At 37.3% G+C, this 16,711-nt stretch overlaps 1 protein-coding gene across 2 annotated transcripts in view; it reads right to left on the reverse strand.

Annotated features, from left to right (window-relative positions):
* Nalcn (sodium leak channel, non-selective) overlaps positions 1–16,711 on the reverse strand; it is a 276,470-nt gene that overhangs the window by 183,105 nt on the left and 76,654 nt on the right. For both annotated transcript variants that reach the window (XM_028771252.1, XM_028771259.1), the window contains 2 exons: positions 6,547–6,689; positions 6,312–6,416 (listed from right to left, as the gene is read on the reverse strand). In XM_028771252.1, the coding sequence (XP_028627085.1) occupies positions 6,312–6,416; positions 6,547–6,689 (248 nt within the window). The remainder of the gene's footprint in view (positions 1–6,311; positions 6,417–6,546; positions 6,690–16,711) is intronic.

Consider the following 16,711-nt stretch of genomic DNA (forward strand, 5'->3'; position numbering starts at 1 on the left):
TTGGTGTTACCCCCTGTTGTAATGGGAAATCATTATCGGATTCCCTATTAGTGGCACATGGATCATTACATAGGCTCCATAATTACACTTTCAAACTCTGGCCAGAGAGATTATAGATCATTTTCAGGAAGAAAAATATTCTCTGAATCATGATTGAGACAATAGAAAATAAACGATGCTTAACCTCATGGACCATATATATTGATTTTAAATGAAACAATTGAGGTTCACATTTACACAAAGGTTTTTTGACCAAAGATGTTGTTGCAAATAATCCTTCCCAGCTGTCTATTTATAGAACTTACTTTCTCCTTAGAATAAAAATTAAAGCTATTCTTGGTGGTGGAGCCAAGCACATCCTTCAAGAATGGGCTCACTGTGAGAATACAGACATTGCTGGAATAACAAACTAGTTAAAGTGACCTTTAAAGCCCCTGTCATAATTCTGGGATTCTTCTTTTAAGGATAACTGTCAAAACCTATGCTGTCAGTCACTGGCTAAAAACACTCTGCTGGTGCCTCCTACACTGTCTTGTCAAGGCACAAAGCACCCCTGGGGCTAATATTTCCTTTCATTGGTGGCAAACTAATTTTCTCTGTTAAATTATATTTTTCAGCAGACCCAAATCAAATGAATCAATTTAATTGTCAGCAAAAGAGTTCTCTGAAGGTCACCCCTGTGTATGAAATAAAGTATCAGAAATGCAAACGTGTCCTACTTTCTTTAGATTCCCAAATCGTACATTATTTAGATTGGTTAATATGATGACTAGATCTTTGAGATTGAAACCAGGCTAGCTAACAGAGACAAGAACCCCAAGGGATAAGGTCCCTGTGGAGGATAATGGGTATGAATGTGGTCATTCTTTGTTTGTCTTCCAATGTCAGGACGTTTTTATGAGGTCACTAAGCCTCCAACAAAAGGATCCCTTCCTGGAAGCTCACATTGACCGAGTGACTAGATACTAGCTCACAGGATCTAAGTAGAGCCTTCTTGTTCTTTCTGTATCTTTTATTTCGTGCCGGCTTGTATAAATGTGAGAGTTAAAATTACAAGAGGCATTGTAGTCTACAATGTGACTATGGGAAGGGAGGCTGTATAAAGTGGAACATAAAGTTTAGGGTGGGTGGGTGGTTAGGGACTGGTTTATTAGTAACCTGAACCAGTGATCCAAACCCAAGTGATCTCTTTTAACTTTCTTTTAAAGGACACAAAAATTACCTGAGCTATGTATATTGAGCATTCGGCCTACAACGTAATGAAATCCAACCCAGGTGGTTTTAGTTAAAAATGTTCAGTGGTCCCTGTATTTTATTCATGTGATTTTATCTTCTTCTGTTATTAAAATATTTATTATTAAACACCTAGAAACGTGGGTGAGATATGAAAAAATTAACTAATGTTCCAAAAGATAGTCATTACTGACATTTTAACTTCCAGAAATTTAACACACATGTGTACATGCATGCACATGCACCCATGTGCATACTCAACAATTGATTTTCTTTAATACTGGTAAATTGTTCATAATTTTTCATACCAATAAAATTCAAGTAGTACTTAAGCATTTTCTATTTATTCCAACTTAGTACAGTATAATCAATAACATATTCAAAGTCCTCCCCAGTCCTATCTTTGATTTTTGTATACCTTCAAAACTATCCTTAAATACAATTCTTAATTATTGTCTAACAATCTGAGGACAAATTCATAGAAGTGGATGTCCTTGATCAAATATTATGCATGTTTTAAAGCCTTTGGTAGATATTGCTTGACTGTTTTCTAAGAGAGGTTGTCTAATTACACTTCTTAGAACAGTATCTGGGAAAGGCCAGCAGTAGGTGCTGTTTTCTTAAGAACATAGACATTGGCTTGGGGCTAGGACAGAGAGAATACGTTGACAGTGGCCTGCAATGGCTAAAACAAAAGGAGGGAAGGTCTTAGAGTGAGTAAAAATAAAGGCTGGGCAACCTAAAAGAGGCTCACATAACCTACAATCAGACAAAATAATTAAATTGTCCATATTTGTCATTTTTAAAAATCTGCAAAGCGAAAACAATAATAGTATGTACTTTTCTAAGATTGCTGTGGTAAATAAGTGAGACATGTTGTAAAGTCACTGTTCCATGCTCTGTGTCACTGTGGATATATTTTAGTATTGCAAGAAGATGGTATCAATTAGTGGGAGGGACATTATCCATCATAATATAACGGACACCCATGAACACGCCTCTCCTAGTACAAACATTTGGGAAAGCATGAGGATTTCAGCCATGTGAATTAGCTCAGGGTTGTTCATTTTCAAATGACAGAATTTTGTAATTGTTTGGATTGGTTTTTGAGCTTGGTTTACAAAACAGTTAAGTATCATCTCAATCATCAGTTTACCCTGAAAAGTGAGGTAAAATTCAAAACTTAAATGGAAATTTGCCACACACACACACACACACACACACACACACACATACTACGGAGAAAAACTTTATTTTATTTTGAAATCATCCTACTTCTTTTTAAATTAAGTATTTTTAAAAATAGATCATTTTTACAATTAAAATCAGGAGAGTGGACGCCTAGTAGGATTTCATTATTAAAATATATCATTATATATTTAGTCCATGAAAGGTACAGCACATACATGTCATACCAGCACTCAGGAGGCTGAAGCAGGATGATTTTCACATGTTGCAGCCTGCCTGGACTATGGAGTGAGACCTTATCTCCAACAAATTAGGAAAAAAAAGTCAGCAAAAGAATATATATACTGAGTCAGTCTCACAAAGCTTAATTTTTGTTCCCAGGTTCCTATGGTGAATGCTTCATGCTGTCCCTAAGGCTTCTCCATGGAAGGGGCTCTCTCCTGCACCATTCTGGGATACCCTTTCTCTGAGCTGTATCTGTTAACTGCCTTCTCACACATATGAGTGATATCTATTCATGTGGAAATTGTCAGCATTGAGGACACTGAGCAATTTTTTCCCCTCAAGTTAAGCACTGGGTTATGCGTAGTGTTCTTTTTCTTTTGGTGAACCAGTTCTTTCCATTTTTGCTCATGTGTCTTTCATTTACACTCTTCTTTTCTTGCTGAGCATCACACATTCTTTCAGAGGGTGATTTAAGCAAATTCTGAGGATGTTGACAGGAAAGCGAAGAAGGAACAACTTAAAATCACCATTGTGCTTGCATCAACTCTACCCTCATCTATCTTCTGGCTTAGCCAGAGGATAATAACTCAGATAGCATCTGTTAGCAAGAGTGCTCAGTCACAGATGACAGTCTCAGGAATACTGTTCTCATCACACAGCACAGTGCTTATGTGTCAGAAATCCAACAGGATGCCATTGTAAAATTTATAAAATTTAGGTATGCATAGTACAACAGAGTGTCCTTGGGTTTCGATAGGTCTCCCATCTTTATTCTGGACAATGTGGAGTCGGCTTATCTCTAGCATTCTTTAGTCTGGGTGAAGAGATAGAAAGTGTCTAAAATAAACTGTTCAGAGAGGGAGGTGAAGTCCTGGATTAAAGAATTGCTGTGTTTAAAGCTTGCCTAGCTCATGTCTGCACATACTAATATCCAGTGTTGGGACCGCACCCCTAAATATGATGACATGAGGAATTCTAATTGTGGACAGATACAAAGTATATTTTGTAACAGGAATGTGAACCTCTTGACCTATACACCAGTCCATGTCTGAGTCTGTGACAAGGTGATGCACACCAAGAACTACACAAGATGGAGTCACTGGCTCCAGCACAGCTCAGCCAGGTCTATGTTTAGGAATCTGAAAGGATCAGTTCTAATTTGTGTTCACTTTGCTGTTGCACACCATAGCATGCCTTGTACAAAAGTTTTGCAAGTAATATTTCCTTAATTTGTTTCTATGTGCTTGCTCAGAGATATTTGTTAGTGACCATTTAAATATTGCTTTGATATTTTAAAGAAAAAAATTTCCACGGGTTCTGTTTTGCGTCTGAAATGTCAGGACCAATTCTTAGAGAACTGCCTATGTCTCTAAAGGTCCACTCTATTATCAGGATGTACGTGTGTGTGTGTGTGTGTGTGTGTGTGTGTGTGTGTGTGTGTGTACTTTTCCACCCATGTGGTTTTCATAGAAAGTTCACATAGAGACATTGCTAAGTCCAATATTCCCAGTCCTCTTTAGCTCTTTGGTGAGAAAACCACATTGAACATGAATTTCCCACATAATAGATAAAGGCAAGAAATTATTTCGTGTCCAAAAATCTGTGTAGCATACAGTAATCAACATTATTTTATCAATTTGGAGCCTATTTTTGTCGAAATTAGACATTTATGATTTAGTGCTTTAAACCAATGAAAAAGAAGTCCAGGCTCTGAGTTTGGTCAGATTTTACAAATAGAATAGTCACGGCAAACGTTCTGTCCCACTTCTGTACACACAAAAGCTTCAGAGACTTGCAAGCGGTGACTGAGGGGTAGGCGGAGCCTGAGGCCAGTTGCTAGGCTGCCTAAGTGGTGTTTTACCAAGAGGAAGACTGCAGGAGCTTAGGTTGCTTAGCAACCGGGTCCTCAGCCATAGCATTTTTCTTAATGAAGGTTTTTCACAGTTCTCTGTGTGATTACCTCTGCTGAACATCTAGGCGCGTTCCCTCTTGAAATCCCGACTTATGCCTCCACATTAAGTGCAATTTTCCATCAAAATAATTTTCTACGACTTTGTTCAGAAATTTCATATTTCGTCTTCTATTATAACTGCTAGCTGGTTTGGTTCTTTACCTTTCCAGCTGTGATTTTATCTGTCAGAGTTACTTAATAAGCAAAATACGGTTTTAGGGACATTTTAGGCCATCCTCTGGGAGCGCTGCATGTAAGTAAGAGCTACATTCACAGGTTTATGTTCCATTTACATCTCAGTGTCTCAGAAAACGTGCCTGCCAAAAGGCTTTCACCTTAGGAAGGACCTGAAACTGTTACACCTCACAGTCAGCTAACAAGGGCCAGACAAAGAATAGGAGCTTCCTGGTTGATTCCTTGAAAGATCCACAACGTGGTGTCTATTGGCATAACCTATGTAGTATACTAATTTCTTTTCATGGGCATTTGAATCATTTTGACATAATTTCATTTGTAACAAAGAAGAGTAATTTTGATGTCTACACCACCATAAATATCATCCTATGTTCACTGAAACTTGAACATAGGATTGCTAAAAGTTTTTTAAATAAAATTTTCACTTTGATCTTTATATAGAGACTTTTCTTTTTTTCTCTTTTTCTTTTATTTAACTCAATGGTCTAATTCATAGAATACCATGAACAATATTAAGAAAACAGTAATTTAATGTGTAAGCAGTGATACTATCACTAAGAAAACATGTTCTATAAACAGATTGTAATTACTAAGTTACAGAAATCAGCTTCCATGTTGAGGTTTGTGACATGAAGAGCTATGATTGTTTGGTTGACTCTAATTTTCTCTCATGTCTAAGTTTATGTACTATAGAGACCTTTAAACCAGTAGAACTATACAAGCACTTATGGAATTATTTTTTCATAATTTAATCTCAAAATATAAATCATTAAATTCTTTCATTCTTAATTCTAGGTGTTTCTTTTTTCCTCTCCTATCCACTCTAGAAGATATGTGAGCCTGCTCTTCCTGTTTCTAAGGAGCAAAATGTGCAAACAAAAATAAGTAAATAAATAATAGGATATCAGAATGCCTCATATAGTTGAATGTTCTGTTGCTTTTGCATGTTTCTGGCCATCTCTAATTTCTTAGGAGAAGGAAACCATACTGAAAATATGATGAATTTTCAAGAACCACAGTCACACAGTGAGGACTGAGGATTCTTCTCTATATTCGCTTGTACCTTGACTGGCTTGTTCTGAATTAAACACATTTTCAACACTGACATTTCTAATCCTCTATATAAAGACCACTGTATAGGCTTGAGGTTGCACTAATAAAGGCTCATAAAAATGGAAACTTTCCATTGCTATATTTACTTGGGAAGCCTTTGAGGACTTGTGGTCTCAGAATCCAGTAAAAGGTCCACAAGCATGGTTGGCAATTTTAGTATTTTTGTATTGAAGCTACCTACCCATTGTACTGTTAAGCAACTAGATGACTTTCACCATACCTCAACAAGAGTATGAGACCACTGTTCTGGCTTCAGGCCTTTTCACCTGTGTTTTTCTCAAAGCACTCTCCTACTGTGCCATAGTGCAGCATCCTATTACAGCAGCATTCCTGGGGCAGGTCACTGCTATGAAAATGGGGTGTGCCTGAGGCTGAATGGATTGTGACCATCCCACTGAAACAGTACCTGTGTGGTGGCGGTGGAGGTTGTGCTGCTCCGAGTTCCCCACATTTGTTGAAACTGTACTCTTATTTCTGCAAATGTTTCAATGATGACAGCAATAAACACATTCTGAAAGGAAGTGACAAACCACATTTACCAAACACAGGAGATGAAGAAGCCTAGTTATCAATAAAACCAAAACAAAACATTTGCTGAACATCCTAAAATATGCATTCTCTGAGCACAGTGCTTCTAGTACCTTGACAAGCCAGGCAAGGAAAAAAATCAGTGTGATGAAGTAGAAGTAGGAGCGCCATCGGGGGAAACTGTCAATTGCTCTGTACATGAGGAATACCCAGCCTTCCTGAGATGAGGCCTCATAGACTGTGAATATACTCGTGCCTGTCAAGACAAGAAAACAGATTGATCATCATTGGCTTTTGAAATAAGAAAGCCTTTCTCAGATAATCAATAGTTATTCACATTCATTGTCTCTATAACAGAAGCTCCTCTAAAAGGGATTAAAATTATGGGTGGTATTTTGCTGTTCTTAGAATATTGATAAAGTTGCACCTGACTTTAAGCAAGAGTGATTTCAATATCACCAACAATAGAACATTTTTATATTATTTATAATATAAATTAGTTTATATTTAGGGTATTTAGCACACGGAAAATTAAACAAATATTGAAATGGGTAGAGATATACTATGAAAATTACGTGTCACGGATGCTCAGTCCTTAGAGCTTGGTAATTTGTAGGTGCTAGAAGTATCTGACGTACCTTTAATCAGAATGAGAAGTCATTTTCTCACTGGGGGGTCTTAACTACCTCAGGCTCCAGTAACTAACTTGCTGGAACTCTCCTCACGACTCATGATGCTTAGGTGTAGGGCTATAAATTATCCCATAGTACCTTGCAGCATTAGTAACTAGCATCTCATTGAACATGCCCCTGATAATAACAATGAAATTTAAAATCTATAGAACATCTATAGATATAGGCTATCTATAGAACATCTGGCTTAAGAAAACATGAGATACTGAACAGGAAAAAAAGACATGTTTTGTTTGTTCTGTCGCCACAAGGAGATGCTTTACAGAGATTAAGACATGTTGAGATCAAGAGGTGTATTCAAGGATTTGTAATGATAGTTTCGAGAAATGGAATTAACCCAGCCTTTCTGGAGCAAGTTTCTAGATATTTAACTGACAGCATCATTTCTTTTAACTCAACGATCTCTGTGTAGACACCTCCTTTTCCTGTGAGGATTAACTGATAATTTCTGTAAAGCCTTAACAATCATATATGATGAATTCAGTAAGTTCAACCCCTATGAAGGACTTAAATTATTGTGAAATATCACCAATATCCACCATGAATATTCTAGTCATAAGAAGAAACAATGCAATTATGAGATACATGTATCTAAATGGCTAAACTAAGAAGGTCTGGAAGAGTCTAGTGGGCCTCATCACATCTGCGTTCTGTGTTTGGAGGAAGAGGGGTGACCATGAAGGAACACAAAAGCATTCATAGCCAATGTACAGATGTGTGACGGAAAGTCACTGCAAATGCAGATAATAAGACATAGATGCATGGAAGAAAACCAGACATAAGGGAAGTAGAGCCCTATTTGGTGAATTTTCACTACAAAATCACTTTATGTAGAATAGTCTTTGAACAGAATGTAACTTGCTTTATGTACTGCCTTCATATTTAAGTGCATTTTTTTTAGATTTATGTTTAAAATATATTCAACTGCCTTGTATGTTTATAGGGTTTATAGAGCATTTTAATGCACATTCATAACATATAACAATAAAATGAGGTTAATCAGCATTCAAATCAATTTTTTTATGTAGTTGCAATAGAAAATTAATTGTTGGCTGGGGAGATGGCTCAGCTGATGGGTGCTAGAGGAACCAATATAGAAAAGGTTGATATAGTGGTGGGCCTCTGTATAACCAGAACTTTTATTGTGAGATGAGAGGTACAGACAGAATTATCCAGAAGCTAAAGGATCAGCTAACCCAAAACACACAGCTCAGTGAGAGAAACAACAAAGTACTTACTTGTCTCAACATAACCTAGAAGGAGAAAACTGACTCTCAAAAAATTGTCCTTTGATCTCCACATGTGTGCAAATACATGTATGTATCCTCTCTCTCTCTCTCTCTCTCTCTCTCTCTCTCTCTCTCTCTCTCTCTTGTTTTCCAGTATTGCTATGAACATCAGAATTTACTCCCAGTGTGTTGCACACATATTTTCTTCCCCAGCTTTCTTTCCAGGCTATTCTTTTCTATGCTTCTATGAGACTGGCTCTGTAGTCTCCACATACAGTTATGGAAATGATATACACAAGCCTCCATTTTAAAACTCATGGCTTTACTTTAAGTTAAAGTTAAGTTAATACCATAATAATTGGTTTATAAAACATGTTTGGTTGAGGGGGGGTTCTGTCTTATTATTTGAAATGTGGGAAGAGGTGACAAGGGTAAATATTATCGACTATTGATAGCCTTTTGGAGAGAAGGAAAATGAAGGCGATCTGTCTTGACCTGAAACTGTGATAGGACCAGAGATTGCACCTACTCATCAGGTCACACTTGAAACTTATGTTTTTATTGCCAAGCCTTATTTTTTCTTGTTTGAGATTAGACTGTAGGAACATATTATTTTCAGTTGGTATCTGCATTTGAACAAAGTCTCTTCTTTTATGAAGGACTTTGGGTAAGTTTATAATATATTGAAGAACTTGTACAAAGATGAAGCTTTCATGCACACAAACACTGAGACCTGAGCAGCTCAGACAAGCAACAAAACACCAGCATAAAATGATAACTGCTCCCCCAGTTCATGTGCTGAACATGTGCAGCATTTTTGCCATGTAGACTTAATACAAAGGACAATTTTAACATAAACAATTTACGTCCATTATTTCCTCCTAGTTATTGAAGGGAAACAGAAAAGTGGCCACAGAAATCCATTATAAACTACTATCAAAGTTTAACAGCTTCACCAATGGTACATTATCTGGTAAAATGGGGATTGTCCTGCTTGAGTTTGTCTGTATTATATCTACAGGGAAGATACTGTTTGGAATTAAGGGCAAATGGTGTGTGCAACATGTAATCTTGATGCATTCACTCTACGCTTCCCAATTCAGCAAAGGGGAAACAGGAGTGAGTAATAACCCACAGTGCAGCTCAAAAAAGCAGGTGTGTTGGTAAAACAGAAAGCTGAAAATATCACAAAAAGCCCCCGCAGGACAATGGTGACTGCTTAAAGAACCGTTCCTGGCCACTGCATCATGTTCAACTGCACTAGGTCAGATGGCTTTGAGGATGTCACAGCAGGTCGTGGGGTCAAAGGCAAGAGAGTGAAACACTCCTCCTTACCCGTTTGTGCCTGTCTTTACAAAGTACATGGAAAGAAAAAGCACTTCTGGAAAGATTTTCAAAGGGCTTAGTATAATTTAAGATGGATAAAAGTAAATTGTGTGATCTTGTTTTCCATGGTTAGTTGTAGCTGGCCCTGGTGAGGAGACTACAGCTGTGCACTGGCGTCTCTGTGCCCTGCAGTCTGTTTGTCTTCTGTCTTCTCTGTAGTCTCCTCTTCTGCTATCCAGGAGACTCAACTACTCTCCCCTACAAGAAACTTAAAGTGACATTCCCTGGAGCTCCCAAAGTGATGTAAATTCTATCAGTTCACTACTATGACCACCCTAATGTTAAAACTCATTCATTTCTCTACTGGGCATTAAGAAGTACTGAGGAAATGTTAGTAAATTAAACTATGATCACATTGTCTGTGAGTATGTACATGTGTGTGTATGTTTGTACATATGTACATGCATATAGGGGTTAGAGATCAAGCTTGAGTGTTGTTCCTAGCAGCCATTATCTTGAGTTTTGTTTGTTTTTTGAGACAGTCACTCAATGGTCTGGGTCTCACATGTAGGCTAGGATGATTGACCAAGGTGCTCTAGAGATCTGCCTATCTCTACCTGCCAGCACTACTATGCTTGACTTTTCACACGGGTACTTCAGATCAAGCACATGTCCTTGTGCTTTTGACTTATGAACATTACTGACTGAACTGTCTCCCCAGCCCCTTGATCACATAGATCTTAAGAGATATAAAAACATTTCTCAGTATTTGCTTTTTGAAAGAAAAATAACTGATTGCTTAATGTAATTATTTCACAGATAATTTGGAAGCAAATGGAATGATCTTACAGTTTACTGAGTGTATTCTCTGATTTTCAAAAATAATTGAAATTATGTGCTTACATATATAATTTCCAAAGTTAATGCTCCATTTTAAGAGGGAACATGGGAAAACATTGATGTTTAGAAGGTACTTTCTTTGGATGAGCTTCATTCTAATTTTTGGTCAACTTTTATTACAAAAGTATAATTTCTTGTTAAAACAGCCACATTTTTGTTAAATGAATAATGATTCTATGATAATACTTGGGAATATAATGCATTCTCTTGTGAAGAATAATCATGTTCCAAAAACACTCTGGTACTCCAAATCCTTCAGGCACAAATTAAGGTTTTGTAAGAAACAAAATTACAATAATTATGTTCAGCTCATCATCTCTAATTCCACTCATTCTTTTTTATCTCTTCCATGAATTTTGAGTTGATTATAAAGTGAGAGCAAAAGTCTACATGTAGATGGTAAATACTGACCTTGGAACTTTCTGTAGGGTATCTCTGCATTAGGATTGAGTATAGCATGTTTTTTGTACCTTGAATATAGGTCTATTCCCACTTGTTTTGATTATCTTTAGGATTGTGTATGTTGCTTTCCTGTCTTCTATTTGTGTGTGTGTGTGTGTGTGTGTGTGTGTGTGTGTTTTGAATAGCAGGTTCCTCTGAATTAAAACATCCCCTCCAGGATAGTAGTAGACTCTTGAGACTCAGGAGCTAAACAAAAATTCACATGTCTGGAATATTGGAATGTGGAAGATTTTAGAAAGCCTCAAACAGCTTAAACAAGGAGAAGGAGTAAACAACTGCTGGGGAAGGTGACTGACCATCTCTGATGTCAAGAAATGAATCTTCAGTTATGTTGGACCTGTCAAGCGGCCTACAGGTTGTATAGAGAAATCTAAGGATACAATTTCCCCCACCTGTATTGGGTGGGCTTTTTATGACATACCTACTTTTGATCTGTTATCCTGCAAGTAATACTTCATCTACACACCTGTTAGTAACTCCAATAAAAACTCATTCATTCATCAGATTGGATTGTGGTATAGCCATTATTTAGTCTGTTATAGGTTCCTTTTCTGGGGTTAGTAGACATGGGGTATGTGTGTGCGTGTGTGTGTGTGTGTGTGTGTGTGTCGTGTGTTGTGGCATGTTTGGGTGGTATATGTGTTGGGTAGCATTGTGCACTCAAGCATAGACCAGATGAAGATGCCTAGTTTCTTCCTTTGTTGTCATTCTGCTGGATTTTTTGAGATGTGTGATTTTTAACTGAACCAGAATCTCACCACTTGGCTAGGCTGGCTGGCAAAGGAATTCTGGGGAGTCTCTGCCCATTAAATACTGGCGATATAGGGATGCTAGACCACACCTGGCTTTTTGTGGATGCCGAGGATTTAAACTCAGATGCTCTTGGTTTCATAGCAAGTGGTTCTACTAACTGAACCATCTTCTTATCCCAAACTTTTGTTGATTCTTTTCTTCATGAAAAAGAGGTAAGATACTGTGTGGGGTTTTGTTTGTTTGTTTATTTTGCTTTGTTTTTTTTTGCTTTTTAAAATATTCCTGTTTGTTTTTCCTAGTTATGTGTTACAGAAGCAAAGCAATTTAAGTCACTTTTAAATGACACAAACAAAATTGTGGTAATGACTAATTAAAAACAACAACAACAATGTCTGGAACCACCACAACCCCTATCCAAACACAAAGCATCCATCGTTTTGTTATAAAAGTGGACAGCATGGTTTTAATACTGTTTGTACTCTAAAGGTTTGTGTGCTGGGACCTTGATCCTCATTGTACTATATTAAGAAGAAGAGGGACCTTTAAGATGTCCCAAGGTCAATGCAATGTAACTAGGTCTTTGAGGCCTGTGGAAGGAATTAAAGTAGGTCTCAGGGAACTCTGTTCATTTTCAGTATACTGAGTTTCCATAAAAACAGCAATCCCGACCCGTGTATTTCTTCAGCTTTCTGTCTCATCACACGATCTTGCCCTCTCAGAAGAGCTCCCTTCATTTTATGTGGCTGCCAAAGGGACCTTCACCAAATCCAATCAGAAGAAGCCACCCTCACCAAACCCAAGCAGATGAAGATAAAGATGGCCTTTAAATTTCTAAAATTAGGAACAAAACAAGCCTCTTTTATATATAAATACCCATCTTTAGGCATTTTGTTTTGTAAACTGAAAATGGATTAATAAGATAGTATAATATGCTACTAAGGGAATGTGGGAATTCAGAGTTGAGGATGTATGCTTGAGATAGTGCAGTAAATATTGCAAACATACAGGGTCTTGGTCTGTACGATTACCTTTACTTTCACATTCAGATTTCATAAATGAGCCAAGAAATCTCATTTTTACAGCATATGTGTCAGCTTCTCAGCATTTAGATGCTCACATAAAATTCTTAACTCCTCCAATGATGTTAAGCATGCCACTTTCTGCTGCATCCAGTCTTTGAGTAGACAGAAATCAGCCGAAGCCAGCTTGGTGAATAAGCAAAGTTGCTGCTTCCCTAATTCCACTTTAACCTTATTATAACTTGGAACTCAAGGCGACTTGTTGGTGATAAAAATCTATACTTGAATTTACTTTTTCAGTGCAATAACTTTTCAGTGTCCCACCCTTGAGTTATCTGCCTGTGTGTGATGTCAGTTTGCTTATTTAGATTCAGCTACAGTGTTAAATATTATTTCAGACCATGGTCATGGTATGAGTTACTTTCTATCATATTGTTTTTCTCCTATCAAACTGTTTCCTTCTTACTTCAACATTTGTTGGTGTGTGTGTGTGTTTATTGTTGTTGGGATGATGTATGTATGTATGTGTGTATGTATGTATGTATGTATGTTTATGTGGAATTTCAGGCATTTCTGCAAGGATATGTGTATGCCATATACTGAAACTGGAAATTTTTTTACATTGCTGTCCTTCACCTTACTCTTTAATCCTGAATTGAGTGCTTATTGATTGGCTAGGCTAGCTTGTCAGTAACCTCTGGAGTCTACCTGTCTCTGCTTCCCAGTAGCACTGTGTGCATGGTAGGTTACAACTGTCTATAACTCCAGTTCTAGGGGTCCAACATACTCTTTAGGACTTTGTGTGTACCTGCACTTATGTGGTACACATATGTACACTATGAAAAAAATTACAATTATAAGTCTAGTGTTTCTGAGCTATACTTAGTTTTTAGATGATAACACAACTGTGTCTCACTGTTGAAACTAATAAATCTGAAACCTCTGGTTCTGGAGTACTAAAATTTTGAAATAAAATCAGAGAGTATATAGGAAAATGAATATCATTACATATATTTTCTGTTAAAAATCTTATAGGTAATAACATTTGTTACTTGGAATATATACCTTTAGATATAGAAACTGATTAAATTTTCCCATTATGAGTAGAAAATACCTCTAGAAAGGAGAAGTGAGATCTTTAGTGGTTTCATTCACACACATAAAAGAAGTGTTGACATGGCTGGATGCTGATTTTGGCAAAGAAGTATGGGTATTAAATTAGAACCATTCCAGAGATGTCAAAGGCATATGCCAATGTAAATACTTTCAGCTTTCTGTGCCTGGGTACTTTCCAGATAGACTGAAAGCTTCCTAGGGATGCAGAGTAATCCTTCTAGGCACCCCTCTGTTTGCCTTTGAGGAGCAGTGGTTTCAGATCAAAGGGGCTTTTTGGGATATATTTTCTGACTTAATCAACCCACATTTACCACAACTCATGTTCTGTTCCCTTCTCTAACACTTCAAATGTCCATGATTTCATACCCATATGATGTTGGACCTACCAATGCCTTGGAGTTCTCTTAGATTCTCCTGGGCAATCATGACATTTTCTGCCTACCACATAACACTAAATCACTATTAATTAGAAGCTCTTATGTTTTCTCAAAGGGCAAGGAGAACAGACGGTGCCAGAAGCACAGTTACTTTTAGTATTCTAGATTTGCCACCAATTTTTGAAAGGTTTATTAGGAACTAGAAAACAAAAACAATGCAAAACAAAACAAAACCAAAGAAGCCAGGACTTGATATTTACAATGTGAGAATTTCATTGCAAATTCAAAAACTAGAACTGGGTATTTGAACACCTTTGATTAAAATGAGAGCTTTAAGTTAAAGTGTGTAAGGACATGGCCCTCTCCTTACCCATTGCCTGGCCACAATGCTAAGAATATCAATAGCATAGGAATTTAAAAAGGCTCCACTAGCACCAAGGCTCAGCTGTGCTAAGATTCTTCTGGTTTACCCAAGAAGAACATCAGCAAGCCATTTGTTGTTTCTCTCCACAAATAACTTTTGCACCATGTACCTCAACATTCATCTGTGTTTCTGATAGATCTTCTAACAGAGTATTTGAAAATACTATATACAAAGCAATGAGTTAGGTGGAATAAGAGTGAAAAAGAATGAAAACTTGACTCATTTCAAGAATTTGCTTCAAGTGCCTATTATATTAGAGCAAATAAATTCTGAGCCAAAGAGCTCTGGGCAACTGTGGTCTCATCTCTTATTCTTAGAATGGAGTGCCTTTCTATAATCTCATTAGGCATGTTAGCAAGACTATTGTAACACACCAGAGACAATCTGGCCATCAGTGCTACCTTCTTTGTAAGTGTTTACCAGAGGACCCCAAAGAGCCATCAGGTATTTGAATTGTGGCTGACATGAACTCTTTATTACTGCTCAAGAGCTCAACAGAAAAATCATAAAATCACTCCCTGAAATGATAGTTAAGTCCAACAAAAAGAGAAATGACAGATGAGGCACTTGCTTAAAGCTTTAATGGTATTTTTTTTTATCTAACTAGTTACTCAACAGGTATAACTCATTATTCTTCTCCATCAGTATAGGCTTTTCATAATTTTTTTTGTAGTGTGTGTGTGTGTGTGTGTGTCTGTCTGTCTGTCTGTCTGTCGTACCTTACAAATCACTTTTTAAATCAGTTGCTTAATCTGTAACAATCACTATCTAAAAATACAAGAAAATTTTTGCAGTGGTTTAAATGGAAATATTACCAATACTAATTTCTGATGTACTGACAGAAAAATGTCTAATGAGCCTGGATAACGAATTCATTCAATGAAATTAGTAAAGAGAGCACCTCAACTTCCATATCTAACTAAGGAAATGGAGCCAAATGTTTGTGCAAAACTATTGTTTGGTCACTGTGTTCATTTCCTGCCTTCTTAACACTGATGGATATTTAGCAATAAGTTCCTAACGTGGCAAGCACATCTTCTAATTCTCTTAAGCGTAAATGCATTTGCTATTTACTACTGCTGTATGGGCACAAATCAAATACCCAGCATGAATAAGTACGGTTTAAAGGGTCACGAAGATGCTTTTCCTTTGCTGTGCATATTGTGGGAAAGGTCTCTCATAGAGCATTTAAAATTTCTAGAGAAGAGCTTGTTTAGGGCAATGCTTGCCTGGAACTTCACAGCCAGAGAATCGCCTCAGGTTTTGTCTTGAGACACAGAAAACAATTAACTAACTTATACCTTCGGATAGAAGACCAGTGGTAGTCTGGGCTCCATTCAATCCTATCAAACCAGGATATTTCCTGGCAGTGAATCTGAGCTCCCTGGAACGTTCTGACAGATACCAATCATATAAGATGCAGGTCCTTTCTAGGCCTTGATTCTGTATCAGTATCCTGAAAATCCACTCTCACTGGTCTTTTGTCTTAAAACAAAGCAACTGCAGCTTAACAAAGCTGAGCCAAATTCCTGCCTTGGCCCAGGAGAGCAAGCCTGCATCCGTGTTGCAGTGAGTCATGCTTGCTTTCACAGACAGGCTCTTCTCACTCTGCCACGAATCCCTGAAATTTCTGAGTTTCCTGGCTTGGTTTTGAGGAATTTGAACAAATTCCTGTCTGGTACATTTTGGGAAAGCAAAATTCTGCTTTTAAAAGTAGATAGACTAGGCCAAGGAGAGACGAAAGAAGGGAGGGGAAATTCCTCTCTGTGCTTTTAGACTAGAGTCCAAAAGTTATTTTGTGTTCCTGCTGGGGGAATATTTATCTGCCCTCTATTCTTTCTGTGGTTCAAAGATTCTTAACAAGACAATATAAAAAGAGTTTCAGTTATCCACTGAATTTTCACCAACTCTCCAGATTTAAAACTTAAAAACAGCAAGATTTTTCTTTCATCAAACTGTTAGACGAGTCAAAACAACATA

This window comes from Grammomys surdaster, unplaced genomic scaffold (assembly GCF_004785775.1).
Source record: "Grammomys surdaster isolate TR1022 unplaced genomic scaffold, NIH_TR_1.0 65, whole genome shotgun sequence".
Classification (NCBI taxonomy): Eukaryota; Metazoa; Chordata; class Mammalia; order Rodentia; family Muridae; genus Grammomys; species Grammomys surdaster.